Here is a 20167-nt window from a genome sequence, read left to right as displayed (position 1 = left end):
TCTAGACCTGGAGCTTTCCTGTGAGCCGTATAATTCGAAGGACAGAAGGCGTGGTTGTATGCTTTCGAGCTCAGTCAGTGATGCCGTACGCTGGGAAGAGGGCCCACACTGAGTGGGGTCATACTTGTCGTATTTCCTGCCTGTCACACCGTCGGTGATTTTCGGGTTGAAGCTGAATATCAGACACTTCACAGCCGAAATTGTTCAACAGAGCTCCCCTCTCCCTCGGAAGCACCTAGACGTGGACGAGCCCCGGAGAAAGACATTCGATGGCGATTTACGCCCGCCCATTGGGCTTTATACCACGGAGCTCATGCAAAAGCTTCATTTCCGCGGCATCCTTCTCAACCTCGCGCCCGAATAGGGCAAAAAACCAAATATTCTCACCGTGCGTTTTGCCGCCCATCCAACAGGCACACGCGCACACGTGAGCTTAACAGGAACAAAAAAACAATGTAGAATCCACAGCCCAGACGCCTTCAGCACCCACATCCTCCTCTCCTCCTCGGCCCGGACCCCGCTCCTGACCCTGTGGACCACGAGCTGGTGCCCCAGCTGCAGGGCCGTCGGCCCGCTGCTGCGGAGCATCGTCGAGTCGGGCATCGGCGAGGCCGAGGGCGGCGTCGCCTACGCGCCCGTCGAGTTCGACAGCCCGGACATGCAGAGGACCAACCTGGCCCTGGACTACATGATCACCAGCGTCCCCACCCTGCTCAGCTTCGACGCCGGCGAGGCCCAGCTCGAGACCAAGGTCGTCGACGGCAGGCTGCTGGCGGACAGGGCCTTCCTCGAGGGCTGGGTCCGCGCCGAGGCCCTCAGGCACGGCGGGCGCGGTGGCGGCGGGGGCTTTCCGGGGATGAGCTTCTTCGGCGGCCTTTTTGGCGGCCCCAAGTGATGCTCTACAGCTCCCACCCAGGGGCGCAGAGAGACGCCCAGTGCAGCATCTCCTGGAAAAACCAATATCAGGTCCTGAAAACGCTGTTGCATTCAGTCATTATCCCGAGTTTCATTAGGGAATCCGCCCGACTTGGCACCAACTTGACCAAAAAAAAAAAAAAGACAGCAAACAGTAGCGTGCAGCCTCGAAGCACCTAGACAGGAGGGGCAGAGCGAACGGCATCCAAGGAGATTATTGCCGTTGGTTCATTCAATATGAGAGAACATCGGAGGGGAGGAGCAAGACCCAACCTGAAATAGTCCCTATCCTGCCATCAGGAAGGGTTGTAGTAAAAGACTTCCTCGACGGGCTTCCACCACGACGGCTCACCGGCCTCGCTGCTTTGCGCCCCCGGTACAAGAGACTGCTGCCAGCCGTCCGTCATCTTCCACCACTCGCGCACCTTGGGGTTGTCCCGCATCTTTTCCATGTCGCCGGCGTAATCGTAGCCGACATATTTGAAAGAGGCGAACAGGATGTTGGACTCCTCGTCGTGGAATATGCTGTCTGAGTCGGGGCATCAGCAAAATGCCGAGAAGCAAGGCAGCAAAGAAGACAAGGCCGGGTCGCCTGGGGAGAGGGTGCTTACAATCGACAATGTTGCAGGCCTTGATCTGCGCCAGGACCTCGGGCCAGACCTTGGCGTGGACCTCCTTGTACTCCTCCCGGTGCTCGGGCTTCAGCTTGACTATCTGCGCATACCTGCGGCCCGGGTTGCGCCTTTTGGCCTGTGTCGTCGGCGACAGCGGGTCCTCGGTCGAGGCGGTCGGCGAGGCGGGCAGCTGGACGTTGGTCGGCTTGCTCCACATCCTGGCGAGGGGTTCTATCGTCGGTCGTCTGCCCTTCGACGCAAAGCTCTACGAGAACGCGCCACTGGGGAATGGTTCCCCACAGGTCTTCTTCTCCCCGCGCAGAAAGATCTTTCTGACACTGCAACGAGCTGCCTTGGAGCTAAGAGGGCTGGCTAGCTATCAGGGAGAAGCGAAGTTAGCGTGAGAGATCTCCCTAACGATAGGATTTCGCCCAACCTACAGAGGCGGAGATTGATGCGGTCGACTTGTGAGTCGCGTGAGGGCTGTTGGGGAGAATTAAGAGACGAAGGGGGCAAGAATACCAAGAACAGCGCGGGTAAAACTGGCAGCTACCAGAGTCGGGCAACCTACTGGCGAGATGGTGGGGAGGGCTGGATCTAGACCGTTGGGGGAGATAAGTGGAACGGCTTCTCGTTTTGGGCCAGCCAGCGAGCACAACGAGCGCTCCCTTTCTGCTTCTTTTTTCCTGTTTTCCTTTCTATCACTTATCCGGAAAACCGCGCCAACGGGGAACTAAAAGAGGGATGGCCCAAGACGTGGCAGCACAGAGCAAACGGGGCTGTGGGTTTGGGCAGTAATCCAGGAACACGACACGCGATCCCCGAACCCGGACCCCAGACTAAGAAGGTCGATAGGACGCCGTCGACGGCTCCCGTGTTCTTTCCCAGCCAGCTAGGCTGCGGGAGAAAGCCAACGGGCTGGTGGTGCGGAGGCGGCGGGTGAGTGAGGGGTACAGGTAGGGATGGAGTTCTACTAGTGGCTGGAGCTTACTCCCCTGTTGGCAGCTGCGCTTTTGCCGCGACCAACAAAGAAGGTCCGTTGAGGTATTCGAGGTGGGGAAATGGGGGAGCGGCGAAGCGGGTGAGAAAAAAAAAAACGATGCCAGGCGCTTGTGGTAGAGGACGCGGGACGGACGGACTGGCAGCGCTATGCCGAGAGGTGATTTGGTATTAGGTACCTACAGCTTGGCTGGGGTTTCCTCTGTTAGGTGCAGATACGGCTCGATCCACTCACTAACAAAAAACGGGCGGGCGGCCCCTTCGGCAGGGATGGAAGACGCTGGAACGACAAACCTGGAACGAGCAGAGAGGAGTGTATTTTGTGGGAATAGAAATGCAAAAAGACGTCAGAGCGAGAGACGGCAATGGACGGACGATGTGGTATTTATAAAACAGCAAGCCATCTAGGACACGGCATCCGTCCCATCCCAGCATTACACCTGTACCTACACCTACGCACCGGAAGCAGCGGAACCAACTTCCTTGCCCACAGAGCCCGCCGGTGCCGGTGGGAGAAAGAAAAAGAGAGAGAAGGGAACGGGTCCACTGTCGCTTACAATAGTCGGCTTATTTTCAGGATAGACCTTTTGCAGGCGAGGAATGGGTTGCTGCCGCATCTGAGGAACAAAAAAAATTATTGGATGCCGAGACGTGCACCTACAGTCAAGAGGTACTTGGTACCTCCCTACTGCAGACCGGGGGCCGGGCGGCTGGGCCGGGCTTGTGTTGCCCGCATCTTGCAGCCTCAATCAAAATCCCCGCTGACGGGGGCGGGCAGCCAAGGCGTGATCGATGTGGGTGGGAGCACAAGTGCCTTGGGGAAGCACATGGGGCGCACGGAAGCTTACGCGGATTTTGCATCGACGCACAGCACGCGCCCCTCTCGTCCCGAGTCTGCTTTGTTGGGAAGGACAGAGAGCAGCCGCCTCGACTGGACACCCCCAAGCTTATAGCTCCCCCATCCACGGGTGGAGTGGAGAAGAGCGAAGGCAGGTCTATTGCGAGATTAGTTATACAAAAGACACGCGCCGGAGCGCATATATTCGGGAACGCTGAGCGAAGCCCATCCTCATTATTTCCACCCCCCTGAAACCACCAAGCACGAAAAGGAGACGAGCATCCCGTGGCACCCACTGATCCGTTGTGACGCTTGTGCGCATTCTTCCAGGCTCCTTCCCGTCTGCGTCCAACCCCAGGCGCCGCCGATACCACATGAGTTTACTTGTTTTAAACCTTTATCTTTCGTAAAATACCCCAGACATGATAGAAACGCCGGGAAAGGGACATGGAGCTACAAAAGGAGACAGAGATGGGCGAGGATTGGGGCGCCGTCACTCCCAGCGACTCGACGTCAAATGAGATTCGTCCGGGCAGGCCGTTATTCGGATTACAAGGATGTGTGGTGGTCGTATCCCGTACAACATAATAAATAAAACAGACAGCCATGGTTGGTAGAACAGAAGGCTCCGAGGCCCGCACCGCCAGCACGCTCGGATAGGGCAACGTTGCGTGAAACTGGGCGAGCACCGAGCTTGCGCTCGTGCGGAGCGATATAGTAACATGGCGTCTCGTGTCTTACACTTATTTGTAGAAGGCCTCGATGAAGTAGATCAAGGCAAACACGAGGAAGGCGACGGCACCGCCCACAGTGACTGTGACAGAGCAGACTTGGGTTAGCGGATATTCACAGGTTTTGAGTGAAGCGACATGACGGCGGGGGCAACAACATGACAAACATACCAACTTTAAGGCTAACCCGCCCCGCAATGGCCCTGCCGCCGATGACGGCGACACTAGTGCAGCAGGCGTGGCCCAGCACGGCACCGAGCGTCACCCACCAGTAGTCCTGGCCCGCCGCCATGGCGATGGTTGCGATCTGGCTGCGGTCACCCCACTCGCCCAGAAAGGTCATGACGAACGTCTGCACCCAGGCCGGGCTGAGCAGGAGGGAGAGCAGATTGTTGAGCCCCGCCAGCGCCGACCCGACGGCGCCACCGCCGGCCCCTGAGCCGCCACCGACCCGCCGCCTCGACGGGCTGCGGCTCCGGCTGCGCGACGACGACGGGCTCCGCGGCGGCGTGGGGAAGCGGGAGTTCTTGGACCTGGCCTTGCGTTCGCCGCCGCCCATGCCCATCTCGAGGGCGTACGGAGAGACCGAGCCACGCCTGCGGCCCTGCTTCCGAGCCAGGTTCTCCTTCTCCTCAAGCTCGTGCTCCACCTCCTGCATCTCGGCCGAGACGCCCTCGTCGGGGCTCATGGCCATGCCCTCGCGCAGAAGACGGAGACCAAAGATAAGGAAGAGGCCTGCGGCCATGAAGTTTGTCAGGCGCTTGGGCAGCAGCGACGGCACCGTGTGGCCCATGACGGCCGAGAGAACCGTCATGGTGATTAATGCGGCAAAGGCGGCTGTGAAGACGACGAGCCGATCGTGCTTCATGGCCATGAGCGCCGCCACCAGGAAGGTCTTGTCGCCGACCTCGGAGAAGAGGATCATGGTGAGGGAGAGGAAGAAGGAATGAAGGGGGCGGATAACACCGCTCTCGTCGGCTGCGAGCTTAGGAGTCTTGCCCGAGACGGGAGCGGTCTTGGTGTTGCCCTTGGTCAAGTCAAGGTGGTCCTTGTGGACAGAGTTGGGCAGTGGAGGGGCCTTGTCGTGTGTCTTGCCCGGAAGATCGCTCGGTTTCTAGATAGGATGGACGGGTTGGTTAGAGAAACGAAAGGGGAGGCAAAGGTAACAAGGGACACTCGATTTCGACCCGCATATCGCTTTCAACGTACCCCTAGACCGCTGACATCGTCGGGTGAGTCTGCTTTCCCCTTATCCTTGAACTTCTCCTTGTCCTTGGAATCCTTCTTGGGGGGCTTCCCGCTCAGGATCTTCTCCTGCTCGCTGTGGGGCAATGGCGGCGCAGCCTTTGGTGTCTCGGGCTTGTTTTCGACCTTCTCGCCAGTCTCGCCCTCCTTAGCCTTGCGCTGCTTATCCTTCTCGGACACGCCGCCAGTTGTGCCGGTGGTGCCGTGCTTGGGCTGAGCCCGGTTCTTGTCGTCCATAACGCCATCGTTAGACTCGGGTATCTTCTTGCCATCGACGACGGTCGGGTCCTTGGGCCGGTCCTTAAGCGGCGGAAGGTCCTTGGAAGTGCTCGTCTCCTTGTTATTTTTCAAGTTTTCGATGTCGACAAACGGTCCCTGATGAGGCCTCCCGTCCTTGCCATCGACGGGCGCATCCTTGGTGCCGGTCCCGGGGGCGTCTTTCGTGCTCGGCGAGGCGGCGACCGACTTATCCGTGCCGTCGGCTGTGCCTGCGGTGAGGGCGGCGGATAAGGCGAGGGAGGAAAGCAGAAGGAGGAGCGGCGATCGTGGGTTCCGGAGTCTCATGGTGCGCAGTTATGGGATGGCGTCAACCGAGGTTGGCGCCGCGTCGGGGGATTTCTGGGCCTCGGTCGTTGCGAAGCGTCCTTCCTCTCGAGGGGGAGAGGGATGGTAGAACAAGAGGGCGGCGACTCAAGCAAGACCTGCAGCTGTCCTTTCCCGCGTACCGAAGGCCTGCGGATCTCGGGCTGATCGATGACGTGCGGAAATGCCTTTGGCTCATCCAAGCGTCGCTGCAAAGGACGGTAGCTCTATCGGCGCGTGCTTCGTCTGTCTTGTGCCCTGGAAGGAACCCGAACAGAACTCGTCTGCTCGCTAAAACGAAGAACCAGGCAAAGAAAAAGGGCGAAAGGGATGGGTTAGTTGATGGATGGCGGTGGTTGTGGTGGAAGAGTCGAAAGGGGAAAAATTGGCTGTGATTCCCTCCCTGGCCACACAGCGCGTGGCGTGGATGAGGATGGGCTGGAATGGGGCCAGCATGCGCAAAAAAGGGTCGACTGATTGAATGCGGCCATCTGGGGCTCGCCCACACCCGCCTCCCCTGCCTGTCGCAGGGGGACCTCAGCACCTCAGCAAGCCTCGTGCCCCATCCGCAGTCCAGCCTTCCCACTGGGCCCTGGCTTGGGCGGGACCCGACAGAACGGGGCGGCATTGGCGGGCATGCCTGCAATTGCGGAACGTAATTTCATTAATTGCAGAGTGGCCTTCTTATGCCGTGGCTATGCCAGGAACGGGCCGTCTTGCCCCTTTCTTACGTACAGTCTAGGTAACATTAACTCGATGAAGAAGTTGTAGGCAGGTCAATGAAGGCACTGACTGCTGCCCTCGGCTCAGTCCACTTGTTCACAAATCCACCCAGCGACCGTGTCCTGCTCCGAATCGCCAACCGGTTTGAGATCACCACCGAAGCGCGACAACCCGTCTCTCCTTCTCTATTTTTGTTCGTTTTTATTGATCTCCGGCGCAGAGCCATCTATCTGTCCTGGCGGGCCGTCGCCGCGCCTGCAAATCAGGGGTAAACTCGGCAGCAGCGGACACGGACCCTCGCTGGAGGCAATGTGGAGCCCAGGTAGCGACTTTCCAGGAGGTCAGTCTCGCAGGAGGTCAGCCGCCCATTGGATCCTCCAGATATCCAAATGCGCCCCTCTCACCCGAGGCCCTCACAAACAATTATCTGACTGCCTGGGGTCGCAGAAGGGTGTGAATCTGGCAAGATACCGGAAGAAAATACAAAGCGGATGGAGACGAACACTGCTCATTGATGAATGGCCTCATATTAGCATCGAATGTGAAGCTTTTGCTTTTAGCTTCTGTTATTTGTTCCTTTCCCCCAGATATACCTGTCATTTTCGTCGTACCTCCCTGTTAGGTGTCAGACTCAATCCGCCAACACGTGACACGCCAAATCGATTACACGTAATCCAAGTAGCCCCGCTTCACCATCAACAAACAATGAGCCTTGACCAGAAGGAACGGAGCGCAATTGAAGCCGCGCGTACCCTAACCCCCAACCAGACCACCTCGCCCATCAAACGGCTCGAGTGAAGAGACAAGCGGAAAAGGCTACCTAGGCGCGAGGTGCTGCCTCATCACCACGCAGTGTCTAGACAGGCAGCACAAGCACAGGTCATCGCGTCCATGGCTTCGTTCAAGCCGCCTGTCGCGACGCACTTCGCCAACTCGCCTGTGGCCTCTCGCACGAGACGCGGGAAGACAAGCGGCCAAGCACCAACACCAACCCCAACCCTAGGCGACCACCAGCCTGGTGGGATAGCCGCCCTCGCCGCCGCGGCGTCGAGCCATTCAGACGCCGACCAGACGGACAGAGTCCACGGCGCCCGGAGGGGCCCACCGCGCGGTCATACCCAGGACCAGAGCATCCACAGCATCCACAGCGTCAGCAGCGAGCCGCTGGAGCAGACCCGCCCGGACCAGTCGCAAGATGCGACCCGGCGTATCAGCGCCTCGCCCGAGCCCATTCCCTACTTCGATCGGTTGTTCAACCAGCCCGGCGCTCAGGAAACGCCTTCTAAGAGAGGGCAACAAATCATGGCCCGCGCAAGTTCCCGCGCCGGTGGCAGAGCTCGCGCCTTGAACAAGCGCCTCCCGTGGCTGCGGGACGCCGCCAAGGAGCTGCATGATCTGCTGTCTTATCGCGCGCTGCCCATGAACAATACCGACGACTTTGTCGAGGAGCTCGAGGTGGCGCGTGACCAGCTGGCAGCCCTCAGCAAGCTCTACCGAGACAAAACGAGCGAGTCCCGCTTTATCAGCAGTGTTGATATCACCACTCTGCTCGCGCACCCTCCGGACAGCAGGCAGTACTTGGATGTGAAGAATATCGCCTGCATCGTGAACCTGGGCGAGTTCTCGTGCAGTCTCTTCCCGTTCCACGCCCACGACGCCGGCAAGGTGACCATGGAGCTGTTGTCTCAGCTCGACACCTTTAGCTTCCCTTTGGATTTCACAACAGCCACTCTTCTTGATCGTGACGACTGGAAGGAGCGGACCATCGAACTTGCGATCGACGTCCGAACCCAGCTCGCAATCTCCAGACTCCAAAAAGAAAATGAGGATGGGTCTCCTCAGAAGGTTATACTGGACGCCTTCTGCACCAACGTGATCAAAACCGACCAAGATATAAGCGCGATTCTAGACGACAGCTCCCAGTTCAAGTCACTTCCCGGGTGTGATTACGTTCGCCTTTTGCACCCAGAGCTGGACGTGGACCAGATTCGAAAGCGGTACGCGGCAAGGTGTGAGACCATGCTACAGCTTCTGGGGGCAGACAGCACCGTCACGCCCGAAATCCTAGCCAATATGGTCACAAAATTTCCTCCGCGAAGGCTCGTGAAAGACCTGCAGGCCTGGATCGAAACCACACTGGAGCTATTCGAGGACTCGCTGGGGAATGGCAGCCTCCGCAACTCGCAAGCGCTGCATGCTCAGGTCGAATACGGGCACCACGACGTATCTGCTTCCCAAGAAAGCATGTTCGATGTGAGCTCTAGTGCGATCCAAGACTTTATGAAAGCGAGGGACTCTTCCCCGCAAGCGACGCAGCGGGGCCAACAATTCAACGGCCACGGCACGGCTGGGGGTGATAGCACCACCAGCCCTAGTGCTTCTCAGGGCCTCTCGCGCAAGCGTGCACGGGCAGAGTCAGACGCTGGCCCAGCCCAAGATGACGACGAGGACGATCCCTTCCAGTTCGACAACCGCGCCATTGTTCCCAACAGTCAGTCGATGCCGCCGCCGCCACCACCACGACCCTCGACCCGGGCGCCGGGCAACTCTCGCAGAGGAATTAAGAGAGTCCGAAGAGAGGATGTCCCGGTCGACCCCAGCCTGACAGGACATTCCCCTTCGGCTTCAGGCGCTCTGGTCGCTATCGAGAGCCACTCAGGCAACGGCTCTTTTGTGCAGAGCGATGATGGAGGTGGTTCGCGCTACAGCAGCACCCCGGCTTTGCCTGACATTGAGTGGCTGTCGCAGCAGTCCAAGGCTGTGTCGCTGGAGGCGCGGCAGAGAAACCCGAAGACGCCTCAAAAGCGCACCGCGTGGAGCACGCACGACTGCACCCAGCTCATCAGGGCCATTTGCGATCACGAGGCCAAATGGAGCAAAATCGCTGCGGGGATAAAAAATGGCGAGATTCCGTTTGACCGCGAGCGCGACCAGCAAGCGCTGCGGGACAAGGCGCGGCTCCTAAAGGTGGACATGCTCAAGTATGTTATAGTGCCCCTTTTCCACATTCGTATCTCGGCCTGGAACTAACGAGGCACGCCCTTCTTAGGACCGACCAGATCCTATCGCCCGGCTTCGACAATGTCGTACTGGGGCGAAAAGAACGGAGGGCAGTCGAGGAGGTGGGCAGAAACCCGGAGCGCAAGGAGGCCGACATGGAAAACGGCATCCCCACCAACACGATGAGGCCCTATCCCGATCACCCAGAGGAGAACCAGGCGGTCGCTTCCAGCGTGCCGCCTGAAGAGCGGCGGCCACAACCCCCGCTTGAGGAACGCTCACAAGGCCATACTTTGGCCGATCGTATAGTCGATTAGAGGACGACTATGGACGGGTCTCAGACAAGCGACTGGTGAGGGGCCGGTTGGGCCTGATCACGAGCATCAACAGAAAGTACATGGTGAAGCTGATGGTCTGCCGACATGCCATTATCGTTGCTTCCGAACCGGGGCACACGCACAGGATTGCCCAGCCAGGTCGCCACGATTTATATTATGGGGTACAATTCTCAGGGCCCCGCGGACCCACGCTGTGTTAATCAATTGGCTCTATTGTCTTGTTCTTTCTGCTTCCCGACCAGCAGGCGCGGTGACCGGCCCACCTGCCTCGTTTCCATGCACCCCCCGGATCTGTGGCATAAGAAGCCGAGCTCCGGCTGCTCAGGCCCATGGAAATGGCTTCCACCTTGTTGGCCGATAGAACGAACGTCTCACGAGGTTAATGGAGCAGCGAAGAAGCTGGCCGAGCATTGTATTTGTCCTGCATCGTCGTTGCTATTTGTCCTGCATCGTCGTTGCTATTTGTCGTATTTCGGTAGAGTTCCAACAGCACAGAGACATTGCGAACGCACATTCAGCCTCAATCAGTAGTCACAAAAAGATATCACTGCGCAGTGAGCGGGTTAACAAGACGGCCGAATCCCTTCTTCTTTGAGCTCCTTGCTCCATAAGGGAGCCCCGAGGAGGACGAAGATTATCGAGGCTCACTATTTACCGACCCGAGCCTCCCGTGGGCCAAAGATTAGGAGGCAGGTTGGGAAACACAGCACACGAAACAAAAAAGAGAAGTCAAAATGACCCATAGGCCACACCTTCAGCCCTAAAAGGCACTTCCTTCCACAGCTCACGGAAAGCCTAGCCGTTTTCAGGCTGCCAAAGCTGCCAGAAGGGCCTGGAGCCGGCACGATATATACTGATGCTCATCTGGAAAACAAGAACAAAATGAAGATGAAGGCGTGGGGTTCAGAGGAACACGTCCACAGGTGTATATCGACATAAAAACAGGAAAAGAGATGCGAGAAGGCGAGCGTGAGACATACAAACTCCGTGGTATGAGCCGACATGTGGTCGAAAACTGGTCGACAAAAAAGGAGGCAAAAAGAAAAAAAAGAAATAAAAAAGTAAGATACCACCGAGTCCCATTTTTGAAAGTAGAAGCGAAACCCAACGACAACAATGCTGTTGGATGATGGCTGCACGGAGTCGGGGTGCAAAAGAAAGAGCCTCAAAGCTGTAAAGTCAAAAAAGAAAAAGAGGCGACTTTGAGAAATGCTGCTTATGCCATGCGTAGAATCTCTTCCAGGGAGGGCGAGAAGCTAGAAAGGATCGACGAGAATCAGATTGGGGAATCGAGAATGTTCAAGTTGGCAAGAGTGAAAACATGGGAGCCCGTGGTGTTCATGGAGCGTAGTGGTGAGCTTGTCGTCGAGACAAGCGGATGCGAGTCTGCTCGAATCGGAATGGGTACTCGTGCATATTATTGTGGACGAACAAGCTCTCGGCAGTGAGCTTTCTTGGGGTATTGGGGTAGGACGGAAAGAAATCTATGTCCGAATGATGCACGATGTCGAGATAGCGATCGGGAACCCAATGGGGATCGGAGTCTTGGTCGTGGTGCATCCTTGCTCTAACGTTTCGGACAGGTGGCGACTTGGTATTACATAGGCTCGAAGAATGGACGAGGCAAACGCTGTCAAGCGCCGGTCGACTCGACTAGATGCGCCCGGCTGGGTAGGCGCTGCCGGGAATCATGCCGCCGCCACCGCCGGGGCCCCTGTTGGGGTTGCCCCTGGGACCCCCGAGACCGGGAAGCTCAAAGTCCGGGTTGTTGGCAAGGAGCACGTCATTCCGGTTGGGCACCGGTCGCCTCTGGGCTGGCCCAGAGAAGCCCGGCATCAGGTTCGGGGGCGGCGGGTTCCAGCGTGGGTTTATGCCCCGCTGTGAGATAGATGTGAAGTTCGACTTCTCCGACTCGGCCGGGCTTCGCGCGCCTTGCGGGATATCGTCGTAGTCGATCGCTCCGTTGTTGACTTGGATGGGAGGCGGCGGTGTCGGCCTCCCTCTCGGCACGCCTCCTGGCGGGTCGACTGGGGCCGAGGGCTGGGCAAAGCGGGGATCGATGTCCTCGTAGTAGCCGCCCCCGTTACCAGCCGCGGTAGGTGGTGGACTCCTACTTTGGCCTCCCGGAGCCTCAGGGGTGCGCCCGGCAACATGAAGCGGCGATGGCATGCGCGGCGGGTTCCGGCCTGCTTCATTCCAGCCTGTCCTTGGCGGAACATATCTATTGGACAATGTCAGCGTTGATAATCTCTCGAGTCATGGGACGGGCAGCTCTTACTCGTCAGAGCTGTACATGCTTGCTTCGCTCATGACTGTGTTCTGGCGCTGCATGGGCCGGACGCCCTGCTGTGGCCCGATGCCCTGTTGAAGCCCCACCATGCCGGCGATGTCGGCGTCGCTATCCCTGAACTGGGTGTCGTTGTTCTGGCGGTTACCATTGCCGAAGCCATTCTGAGGTGGGCGTGGGCTGCCCGAAGAGGCATCCATCTCGACCGCCCGGCCAGGGAGGGGGCCAGGGAGGGGGCCAGGGCCGGAGCTGATGCCGTCATCGACACCAGGAAGAGGGGGAGGTGACTCGGCGCGCGGCAGGTCGTCGCGGTCATCGGAGCTGTACGCAGTGTATCCACCGGCCGAAACGTTGGCTGACGAGTTGTTCGCCCCGTAGCCTCCGGGTGCCGACGGGGGTCCTGGCGACATTCCCCTAGTACCAGGGCCGTACGGCCCGGCGTAGTTATCTGGTGGAGGAGGAGGCCCCCTGCCGTCGAATTGGTACCCCGGCGGTGGCGGACGACCTCTCGTGGGCGGGCCGTAGCCTCCCCTTTGCGGAGGTCCATATCCTCCTCTACCGTTAGGCGGCGGCCCATAGCCTCCCCTGCCAGGCGGGCCATAGCCCCCTCGGCCGCCCGGCGGACCGTAGCCACCATATCCACCTCTGCCTCCTGGCAGGCCGTAGCCACCACGGCCTCGATAGCCTCCTGGAGGGCCGCCGCGGCCCCTGGAGTTCATACGGTCAAAAGAGGGACCTCTCTGCATTCCATAGGCATCGACGGGGCCGTCGACGGGGTTCCCGTATTGGTCACGCTGTCCCGGGTTGGACGGAGATCTCGATGGCTGGGGCGGTATGTTGTACTGCGCATCTCCTGGGAGCATGTCGTTGGGCACCCCGTTGGGGGAGCGGTTGGGAGGGCTGACCGAGGTCAGAGGCACCCTCTCGTCGCTGCTGCGGTCGTCCTTCTTCTCAAAGGTAGCAAAGCCGTGCAGGTTGTCGGCACCGTTGCCATTGGCACCGCTCAGGGCCGGGACAGTCGGTTGCTTCGTCTCGGAAGAGGGCGTGGTGTCGGCCGAGGGCAACTGGGCCTGGCGGTTGTAGAAATTCTCGCCACTCATCTCGGCATTCTCCTCGATGCGCTTCTTACGGGCTTTGCGGCTGACTAGAGTGCGTCGCATGGCACACGAGACAAGCCCGCTCAGCATAACCAGAATTGTGGCCGCCAGCACAAGGTAAGAGCCCCAGGCCAAGTGCGGGACGAAGAGGAGCACGTCGATCAGGAAAGCGAGCAGGCAGACGACGGTGTCGATGATGCCGACAATGAAAACAATCAGGAGGTAGCGGGCCGAGTGAGCAGCCGAGTGAAAGTGGGCAGCAATCGACATTCCTAGCATGATCAGCGTGATCAGAGCGGCGACGGGGTGGATAATCAGAATGGCCGATAGCGTGCGCCTAGCTGGGGCTGGCAGGTCGAACGTCGAGTTGTCCGACTCGGCCAGGACCCGGGAGAGGCCATCGTCGTAGCCGATCTCTATGGGGCTGCACTCGTTGCCCTTGCAGTAGCCGAAAACGCCAAAGGTGACGCCGACATACTCGCCCAGCGGGATGGCCTTGATGATCGGGGTTGAGATGACGGATATGACCAGCAGGCCGAATGCTGCAGTCAGCAGAACCGACAATGGGGTCGCGGGCCGTAACATGGTGAAGAATCGGTTCGGAGGCGTCCAGAGAGGTTTCGAGTCCAGCACAGCCGGCGTCGTCAAGACGCGGCGGAGTGGTTGCAAAGGCTCCTCCTCCCAATTTCCCTGCAGGTCGCGGTTGCGGTGGACAGTGGACGATCGAGGGTGTTTACGAGGTTCGTCTTCGCGTGATTGAGCCGAACGAGGTCTCGGGATGCATGTGGTGATGTCCCGTGTCTTGGGCCTCGAGTGCGGCGGTTCGGATTCGTGGGCAGTCGAGAATAATCGTTTGTTTTCGAGTCGCCCGGTTGGTTCGGTTCTGGCGTCCACTCTTCTCTTTTTTCAACGAGAAAACGACCCGAATTAAATGCGCCGTTTTCCGATCCAGCAGCCGGCCGCCATCAGCATACAATAACAAGTAAAAAGCTGCAACAGTGAGTAAGAACAAAGAAAGAAAGAAAATAAAGCCTCCTCTTTCTGATCGTGAACTATTGTCGGATCCGTCACGCGATTGGCGTTGTGCGCGCGCGTGCGTGGATTTTCGGGCGATCGACGAAGACGACCAAGCGAGCGGCGTGCTAATTGCTGTTGGAAAGGGGAGGAAATTCTTGGGTGATGGAGACGATGATGGTGGAAATTCCCAGGTTGGTGGTAAGGAGTGACTGGGCGGGCAGCGCTGGGCCACCACACCGGATGCCCCTGCCGCGGCTGGGAGTGCCTGCTGTTCGATGGCCCCACCAGACTGTTCGTGCGGTGGGCCAGTGAGAGCGCCTGTTGCGCCTCGACTGGACCCACAGCATGAGGTGGGTGGGGATGGGACAGGGTGACAGGGTCCTTGCGGAGAGTCTCGATGCTCGCCATGGGCTCCAAAACAGGTTAGACCGTTCAATCATTGGGCACAGAGACCGTTTTATTTCATTTCCCTCGCGTGTTCTAGGAATGGGACCGCTTCGCCTTTTTGGGCATCACTATTGTATACCTGCTGGCTACATAGTAGTTCATAGACACACAAATAGACATCATGTGCAAAGCATCAGCATCGCAAGTGCGGCATTCTCCATGGTAGTGGCTGTGTGCTTGCCCTGGTGTTTTGCAATTTCCACTCCAGACCAGACCCCTCCACCTGCGTCTGCAAGGCCACATGCAACAAGCGACGACGAAGTCTGTCTGTCAACGTGCTCATGGACGTGCTCATGGACGTGCCCGATGGAGCTCGACGCAACGTCGGGTCCCCTTCTCGGGTGTTGACCGAAGCCGGGCGGGGACACACTGGCAAATGACTACGACTGTGCCTCAGTTGGGTTCCGGGACAGCAGCAAAGATAACAACGGCTAATTAAAGGCGAAAAGCGGTCCGTCAGGCAGGTGCGCGGGCAGCGACACGAACGGGCATGATGGTGGTGAACGGCGGTGGTTGCTAAGATTGCGGTCCTCTTTTCGCGTCGGCTCCCCACGCTGGAGGTTCCGCCAGCCTAAAATACCACGTTGAAGGAAGACGCAAAGCCGTCGGTCTGGCTACTGTGGCCACCCCATATGAGTCCATGTGCGACATCGGATGTCGTGCTCGACGGGACGTGTGATGAAGAGAAGGTAGACTTGCCCCTTTCACGTGAACCCTTGGGCTTGTGCGCCAACGCAGAAGCCGCATACGAGCAAAAGACAGACACAACAAAAGGCGGCCTACTAGTTTCACGACAATGCGTGCCCCTTTGCTTTTTGGCTTGACTCCGGACAGTGCACTAGCTCGCTTCCTACATGTCGACTTTTAGGAAGTGCTTACACTCCCCTTCACACCACCCATGTGCGCTAGGCCCGGGGTTCGTCCCACGATTCCCACTGATTCTTGATGGTGACTAGCCGAACCTCTGAGAAACGATCGCCAATACATTGAATTGACCAAAGCAGGAAAGAGAGTGTGTGTGAGAGAAAGACATCAGATTGTGTGATCCAGGCCAAGTCCACCAATAGAAACCTCCCTCAGGTGCAAGCGTGACAACCTTTCTCGGCTGCAGGACAACGGCTAGCGAGCTAAACCATCAATCCCATCTTTCATCATCATGCGTCGCCCAGCCCCGACGAAGCCAGGGGAGCACTGCCACAAGCACCAGGGACGCGCTACCAGTGCATGGTGATAACCGCCAATCAATTGCTGGGTCCAACTCGTGCACCAGCAGCTCTGCAGCGTATGGTGTGATTCTTTGTTTCGCACAGCGACACAGAGGCTCGCATTTTCTAGACGGTTGTAGATGGGGGGCTGTGCTGGCCAGCCTCGTCAGCAATTTCCCTCAGAGAAGGCCATATCCTTTTGTTTCGCGGCACTAGGAACGACGATCGCCGCCGTGAGCGTAAGCGATGTGCCTCCTCCAATCCCAGCAGGCAGAGCCCCATTTTGCACGTCGACTTCTCTCAGTGGAATCGAGTGTGGAACGCCTCCTGACACCCTTGCGAAGTGCGCGGCAGTTTTGGCGGACCCTGGACAAGCGGCCTGGGTTTGTCGAGACTGAAACCCGTTGCCGCCTCCAAAAGCAACGGCGGCTACCTACCATCTGCGGGGGAAATAAAGAGTAAAAACCCACCCAGTAACAGGGGGGTTGAAACTAGAAATCGCAGGGGCCGCGGTGACTTGGGGGGATGTCACGAGACTTCAAGAATTTCTCGTCCTTTAAAAGCTTTTCTCGATTTCTCTCCTTCTTTTACTTCAATAATGGCAGTGACTTCATGCCAGCACGTGACCCCCTGTTGGGAGGTGGTTTTTTACTGTTTATTTCCCTCGCAGATGGCACGGGCCGGGAAGCATGCTGCACACACACCCCCGTCTGTTGGCGGTGTGGGTTGATTCGTTGGATTCCTGAGACTCGACTTTTTGTTTTTGTGTCTTGGGTTTGGGCTTCTTGTCCCATCGATCCGCTGCGGGGCATGACTCTTGGGAAAGCTTCTTCTGGGTGTTGCCGGTTCTGCGGCTCACATGCTAAAGAAACAAGTTGGTGCCATTGGCTACAGGTGAAGAATCAAACAAATCAAGCCGATACAGACACCATGCGTGATGATATTGCCCGTACCATAGATCTCTAATCGGGGATCGACGCTTGAAATCGGTGGCCTGCATCAAAGAAAGATGGGATAACCCACCTTGGCAGCTTGGGAGATTTCGCAATAGATAAACAACAGCATAAATTGTACCTGACTAGCTTTTCGGTGGGAAGCTGGGGCTAAGAGGGGGTGGCCTCGCATGGGTTCGAAGCTCTTCAGCTATACCTACTGTGTAGACCTACCTAGATGCTGTCCTATAATTCAGATAATTTAGCCTAGAATATGGACGGCTTGTGGTGCAAGTTCAACCGCTGCACGGCCAGCTTACTCGAGTGGATATTGAGGTAAGCACGGAGATAAGATACAGCGCTGGGTGGTGGTTTTGGCCCGAAATCTCCGCTGAAGTCGGAGCTGCGGCGTTTTGGAGCATGTCATCAATCGCAACAAAAAGTGACGAGCAGGCAAAAAAGCCTCGCTCCGTCATTCCCTTCCACCTCGCCCGGCGGCCCAGCAATTGAGTGCCGCCCACGCTCCCAATGGCCTCGAGTCGGTAGCCCAGTTTCCCTTCCCCCGACAGCCTGTGCACGCGCCGCCTTATATCTACAGGGGCCGCCATGTTTCCCCGCCTGCGCCCCGGCCTCGGCCTCGGCCCCGGTAGCCGCCTTATGCAGCTGTCGCTGTCGCGCTGCACCGCCGCCCTGCCTCTCCTCCGCCGATCCTTCTACCTGCCGTCGCACCCGTCCCGGCCTCTCAACGCCGCACTGGCAGGCAGCGGCCGCCGCATGACAGCAACAACAGCCCCAACCACCCTCGCCGCGGCCGCGCGCTCCCTCCGGACCGCCCCCTCCCCGGGGGGGCGCCTTCCAGCCCCTGGTCCCCCCGAGCCCCGCCTCGCTCGGCCGCCCGCGCACGGCCCGCACGTACGACGGCGCGCGGCGCTGGGGGTGGCGCCTGCTCCTCGCCGCCGCCATCCTGGGCGCGGGCTACGGCCTCGACCGGCGGGTCTGGGCCTCGGGCGTCTCGCGCTCGCTGCGCACCTACGCGACGGGCCTGCTGGTCGCGCTGGACTACAAGCTCAACTTCCGCGCCGTGCCGCTGCTGTCGTGGCTACCGTGGTCGGGCGAGCCCGCGCCCGTCGAGGAGGTGCACCGGCGCAACGCCGAGCGCCTCTCGGGCCTGCTGCACGAAAACGGTGGCCTGTACCTCAAGATCGGCCAGGCCATCGCCATGCAGAGCGCGCTGCTGCCGCCCGAGTTCCAGCGCATGTTCGCCCGCATGTTCGACGACGCCCCCAGCGTCGGCTGGGACGAGGTCGAGAGGGTCGTGCGCGAGGACTTTGGCGGCCGCTCGCCCCAGGAGGTCTTTGGCGTCAGCTTCGCTGGCGCCGACGGCCTCGGCGCCATGGAGCGCGAGGCCCGCGCCAGCGCCAGCGTCGCTCAGGTCCACTGGGCGCGCCTGCCCGACGGGAGGGAGGTCGCCATTAAGATACAGAAGCCCGAAATTGCGAAGCAGATAGGGTGGGATCTGTGGGCGTTCAAGTGAGTATTCGCCCTGTTTCTGCTGCATCATGCCGGGGGTAGACGTTCGACTGCTGACCGCTAGCTTCATCTCACCTACACAGAGTCGTTATGAAGGTATATACATGGTGGTTCGAACTGCCATTATACGGCATGGTTCCCTTCGTCACGGAGCGGCTGCAGCTGGAGACGGACTTTATCAACGAGGCCAAGAATTCGGAGACGATGCGGCAGCTGATCCAGGATGAGCCGAGCCTGCGCGGGCGTGTGTATGTGCCCAAGGTCTACGAGGAGCTTAGCTCCAAGCGCGTCATGACGACCGAGTGGATCGAGGGCGTCCGTCTCTGGGACCGCGACGCCATCACAAACCCCTGGTACGGTGGCAACGGCAAGGGCACCCCGGGCGTCAACGGCGCCCCGCTGACGCCCGCCCCCGACATGGCCGCCGTGCGGGCCGAGCTGCAGCGCAGTCCGGACAGCAACCGACTCAAGCCGGAGCGAGAGGGCTGGAGGGGCCGCCGCGGCACGGGCGGGCTCGGCTTGTCCAAGAAGGAGGTCATGGGCACCATCATCGACCTCTTCTCGGCTCAAATATTCAAGTTCGGCGTGGTGCACTGCGACCCCCACCCGGGCAACATGTTTGTGCGGCGCCTGCCAAACGGCCGGGCCGAGATCGTGCTCATCGACCACGGTCTCTACGTTTACATGTCGGAGACGTTCCGGCGGCAGTACGGCGAGTTCTGGCGCGCGCTCATGTCGTTTGACAACGCCGCCATCTCGCGCATCTGCGGCGAGTGGGGCATCGGCGGCGCCGACATGTTCGCCAGCGCGACGCTCATGCGGCCGTACGAGGGCGGCGACGGCACCTACCGGCGCCAGCTGCTGCTGGGCGAAGGCATGGAGCACATGACGGAGCGCGAGCGCCGCGTCGAGACGCAGCGGCGGATGAAGCAAGCCATGCGCGACATGCTGACCGACGAGGAGCGCTGGCCGATGGAGCTCATCTTCATCGGCCGCAACATGCGCATCGTGCAGGGCAACAACCAGCTCATGGGCTCGCCCGTCAACCGCATCAAGGCCATGGGCCGCTGGGCCAGCCGGAGCCTGGTCGAGGACCGCGCCGCGCCCTGGCGGGCAAGGCTGGCCGCCGCCTGGAGGCACTACGTCGTCCTGCAGTCCTTCCTGCTCGCGTCCGACGTGCTCTTCTACTTCTTCAGGATCCGACAGCTGCTCGGCCTCGGTGGCGGCATGGAGGATGAGGTCGAGGCCAGGATGAGGCAGATGGCGGGCGAGTACGGCGTCGAGCTGCAGCACAACGTGTTTGAGGGGTGAAGTGGGCGAGACTCTGTCGAGGGCATGTGCCGGATCTGCTCCACGCCACCATTAATGCCGTATAGGTGAGGATCCTAGACTCTCGGGATGTGAGGTTTGTTGTAAGATATATGTAGAGGCTCTGACGTGTCATGATTCTGCGCGTATATACCTAGACGGAGAGGTGGGCGTCTTGGCGCGATTCTCTAGACTGGCCCAACGGTGGGTCGATACCCTGTAAAACAAAAGATATGAATAGACAGATAGGCGAGGAACCAGTACAAGGTCTAGTGAGGCCATTGTATCAGCCACCAGCATGCCCCGTGATTACATGCTGCGATAGACCGAGCCAGACCTCCTGGCTGTTGGACCATCCG

At 59.1% G+C, this 20167-nt stretch overlaps 5 protein-coding genes across 5 annotated transcripts; 2 read left to right on the top strand and 3 right to left on the bottom strand.

Moving 5' to 3' along the window:
- Positions 1-216: 216 nt before the first annotated feature.
- Positions 217-2850, bottom strand: GGTG_04247 (hypothetical protein). Its single transcript, XM_009222040.1, has 3 exons — positions 1970-2850; positions 1527-1905; positions 217-1444 (listed from the first exon to the last, which is right to left on the bottom strand). The coding sequence occupies exons 2-3, from the start codon at positions 1744-1746 to the stop codon at positions 1212-1214; spliced, it is 453 nt and encodes a 150-aa protein (XP_009220304.1). The 5' UTR covers positions 1747-1905; positions 1970-2850; the 3' UTR covers positions 217-1211.
- Positions 2851-3030: 180 nt separating this feature from the next.
- GGTG_04246 (hypothetical protein) lies at positions 3031-6379 on the bottom strand. Its single transcript, XM_009222039.1, has 3 exons — positions 5307-6379; positions 4269-5211; positions 3031-4180 (listed from the first exon to the last, which is right to left on the bottom strand). The coding sequence occupies exons 1-3, from the start codon at positions 5904-5906 to the stop codon at positions 4110-4112; spliced, it is 1614 nt and encodes a 537-aa protein (XP_009220303.1). The 5' UTR covers positions 5907-6379; the 3' UTR covers positions 3031-4109.
- A 960-nt stretch (positions 6380-7339) lies between these two features.
- GGTG_04245 (hypothetical protein) lies at positions 7340-10422 on the top strand. The gene is made up of 2 exons (XM_009222038.1): positions 7340-9628; positions 9697-10422. The coding sequence occupies exons 1-2, from the start codon at positions 7539-7541 to the stop codon at positions 9962-9964; spliced, it is 2358 nt and encodes a 785-aa protein (XP_009220302.1). The 5' UTR covers positions 7340-7538; the 3' UTR covers positions 9965-10422.
- Positions 10423-10518: 96 nt separating this feature from the next.
- On the bottom strand, positions 10519-14558 carry GGTG_04244 (pH-response regulator protein palI/RIM9). The gene is made up of 2 exons (XM_009222037.1): positions 12264-14558; positions 10519-12206 (listed from the first exon to the last, which is right to left on the bottom strand). The coding sequence occupies exons 1-2, from the start codon at positions 13952-13954 to the stop codon at positions 11639-11641; spliced, it is 2259 nt and encodes a 752-aa protein (XP_009220301.1). The 5' UTR covers positions 13955-14558; the 3' UTR covers positions 10519-11638.
- A 2822-nt stretch (positions 14559-17380) lies between these two features.
- On the top strand, positions 17381-20097 carry GGTG_04243 (atypical/ABC1/ABC1-B protein kinase). The gene is made up of 2 exons (XM_009222036.1): positions 17381-18500; positions 18584-20097. Exons 1-2 carry the CDS (start codon positions 18190-18192, stop codon positions 19809-19811), a joined length of 1539 nt encoding a protein of 512 aa, XP_009220300.1. The 5' UTR covers positions 17381-18189; the 3' UTR covers positions 19812-20097.
- Positions 20098-20167: the final 70 nt, after the last annotated feature.

This window comes from Gaeumannomyces tritici, assembly GCF_000145635.1.
Source record: "Gaeumannomyces tritici R3-111a-1 unplaced genomic scaffold supercont2.2, whole genome shotgun sequence".
In the NCBI taxonomy this organism is placed as follows: Eukaryota; Fungi; Ascomycota; class Sordariomycetes; order Magnaporthales; family Magnaporthaceae; genus Gaeumannomyces; species Gaeumannomyces tritici.
This window is presented reverse-complemented; position numbering and strand designations above follow the sequence as displayed.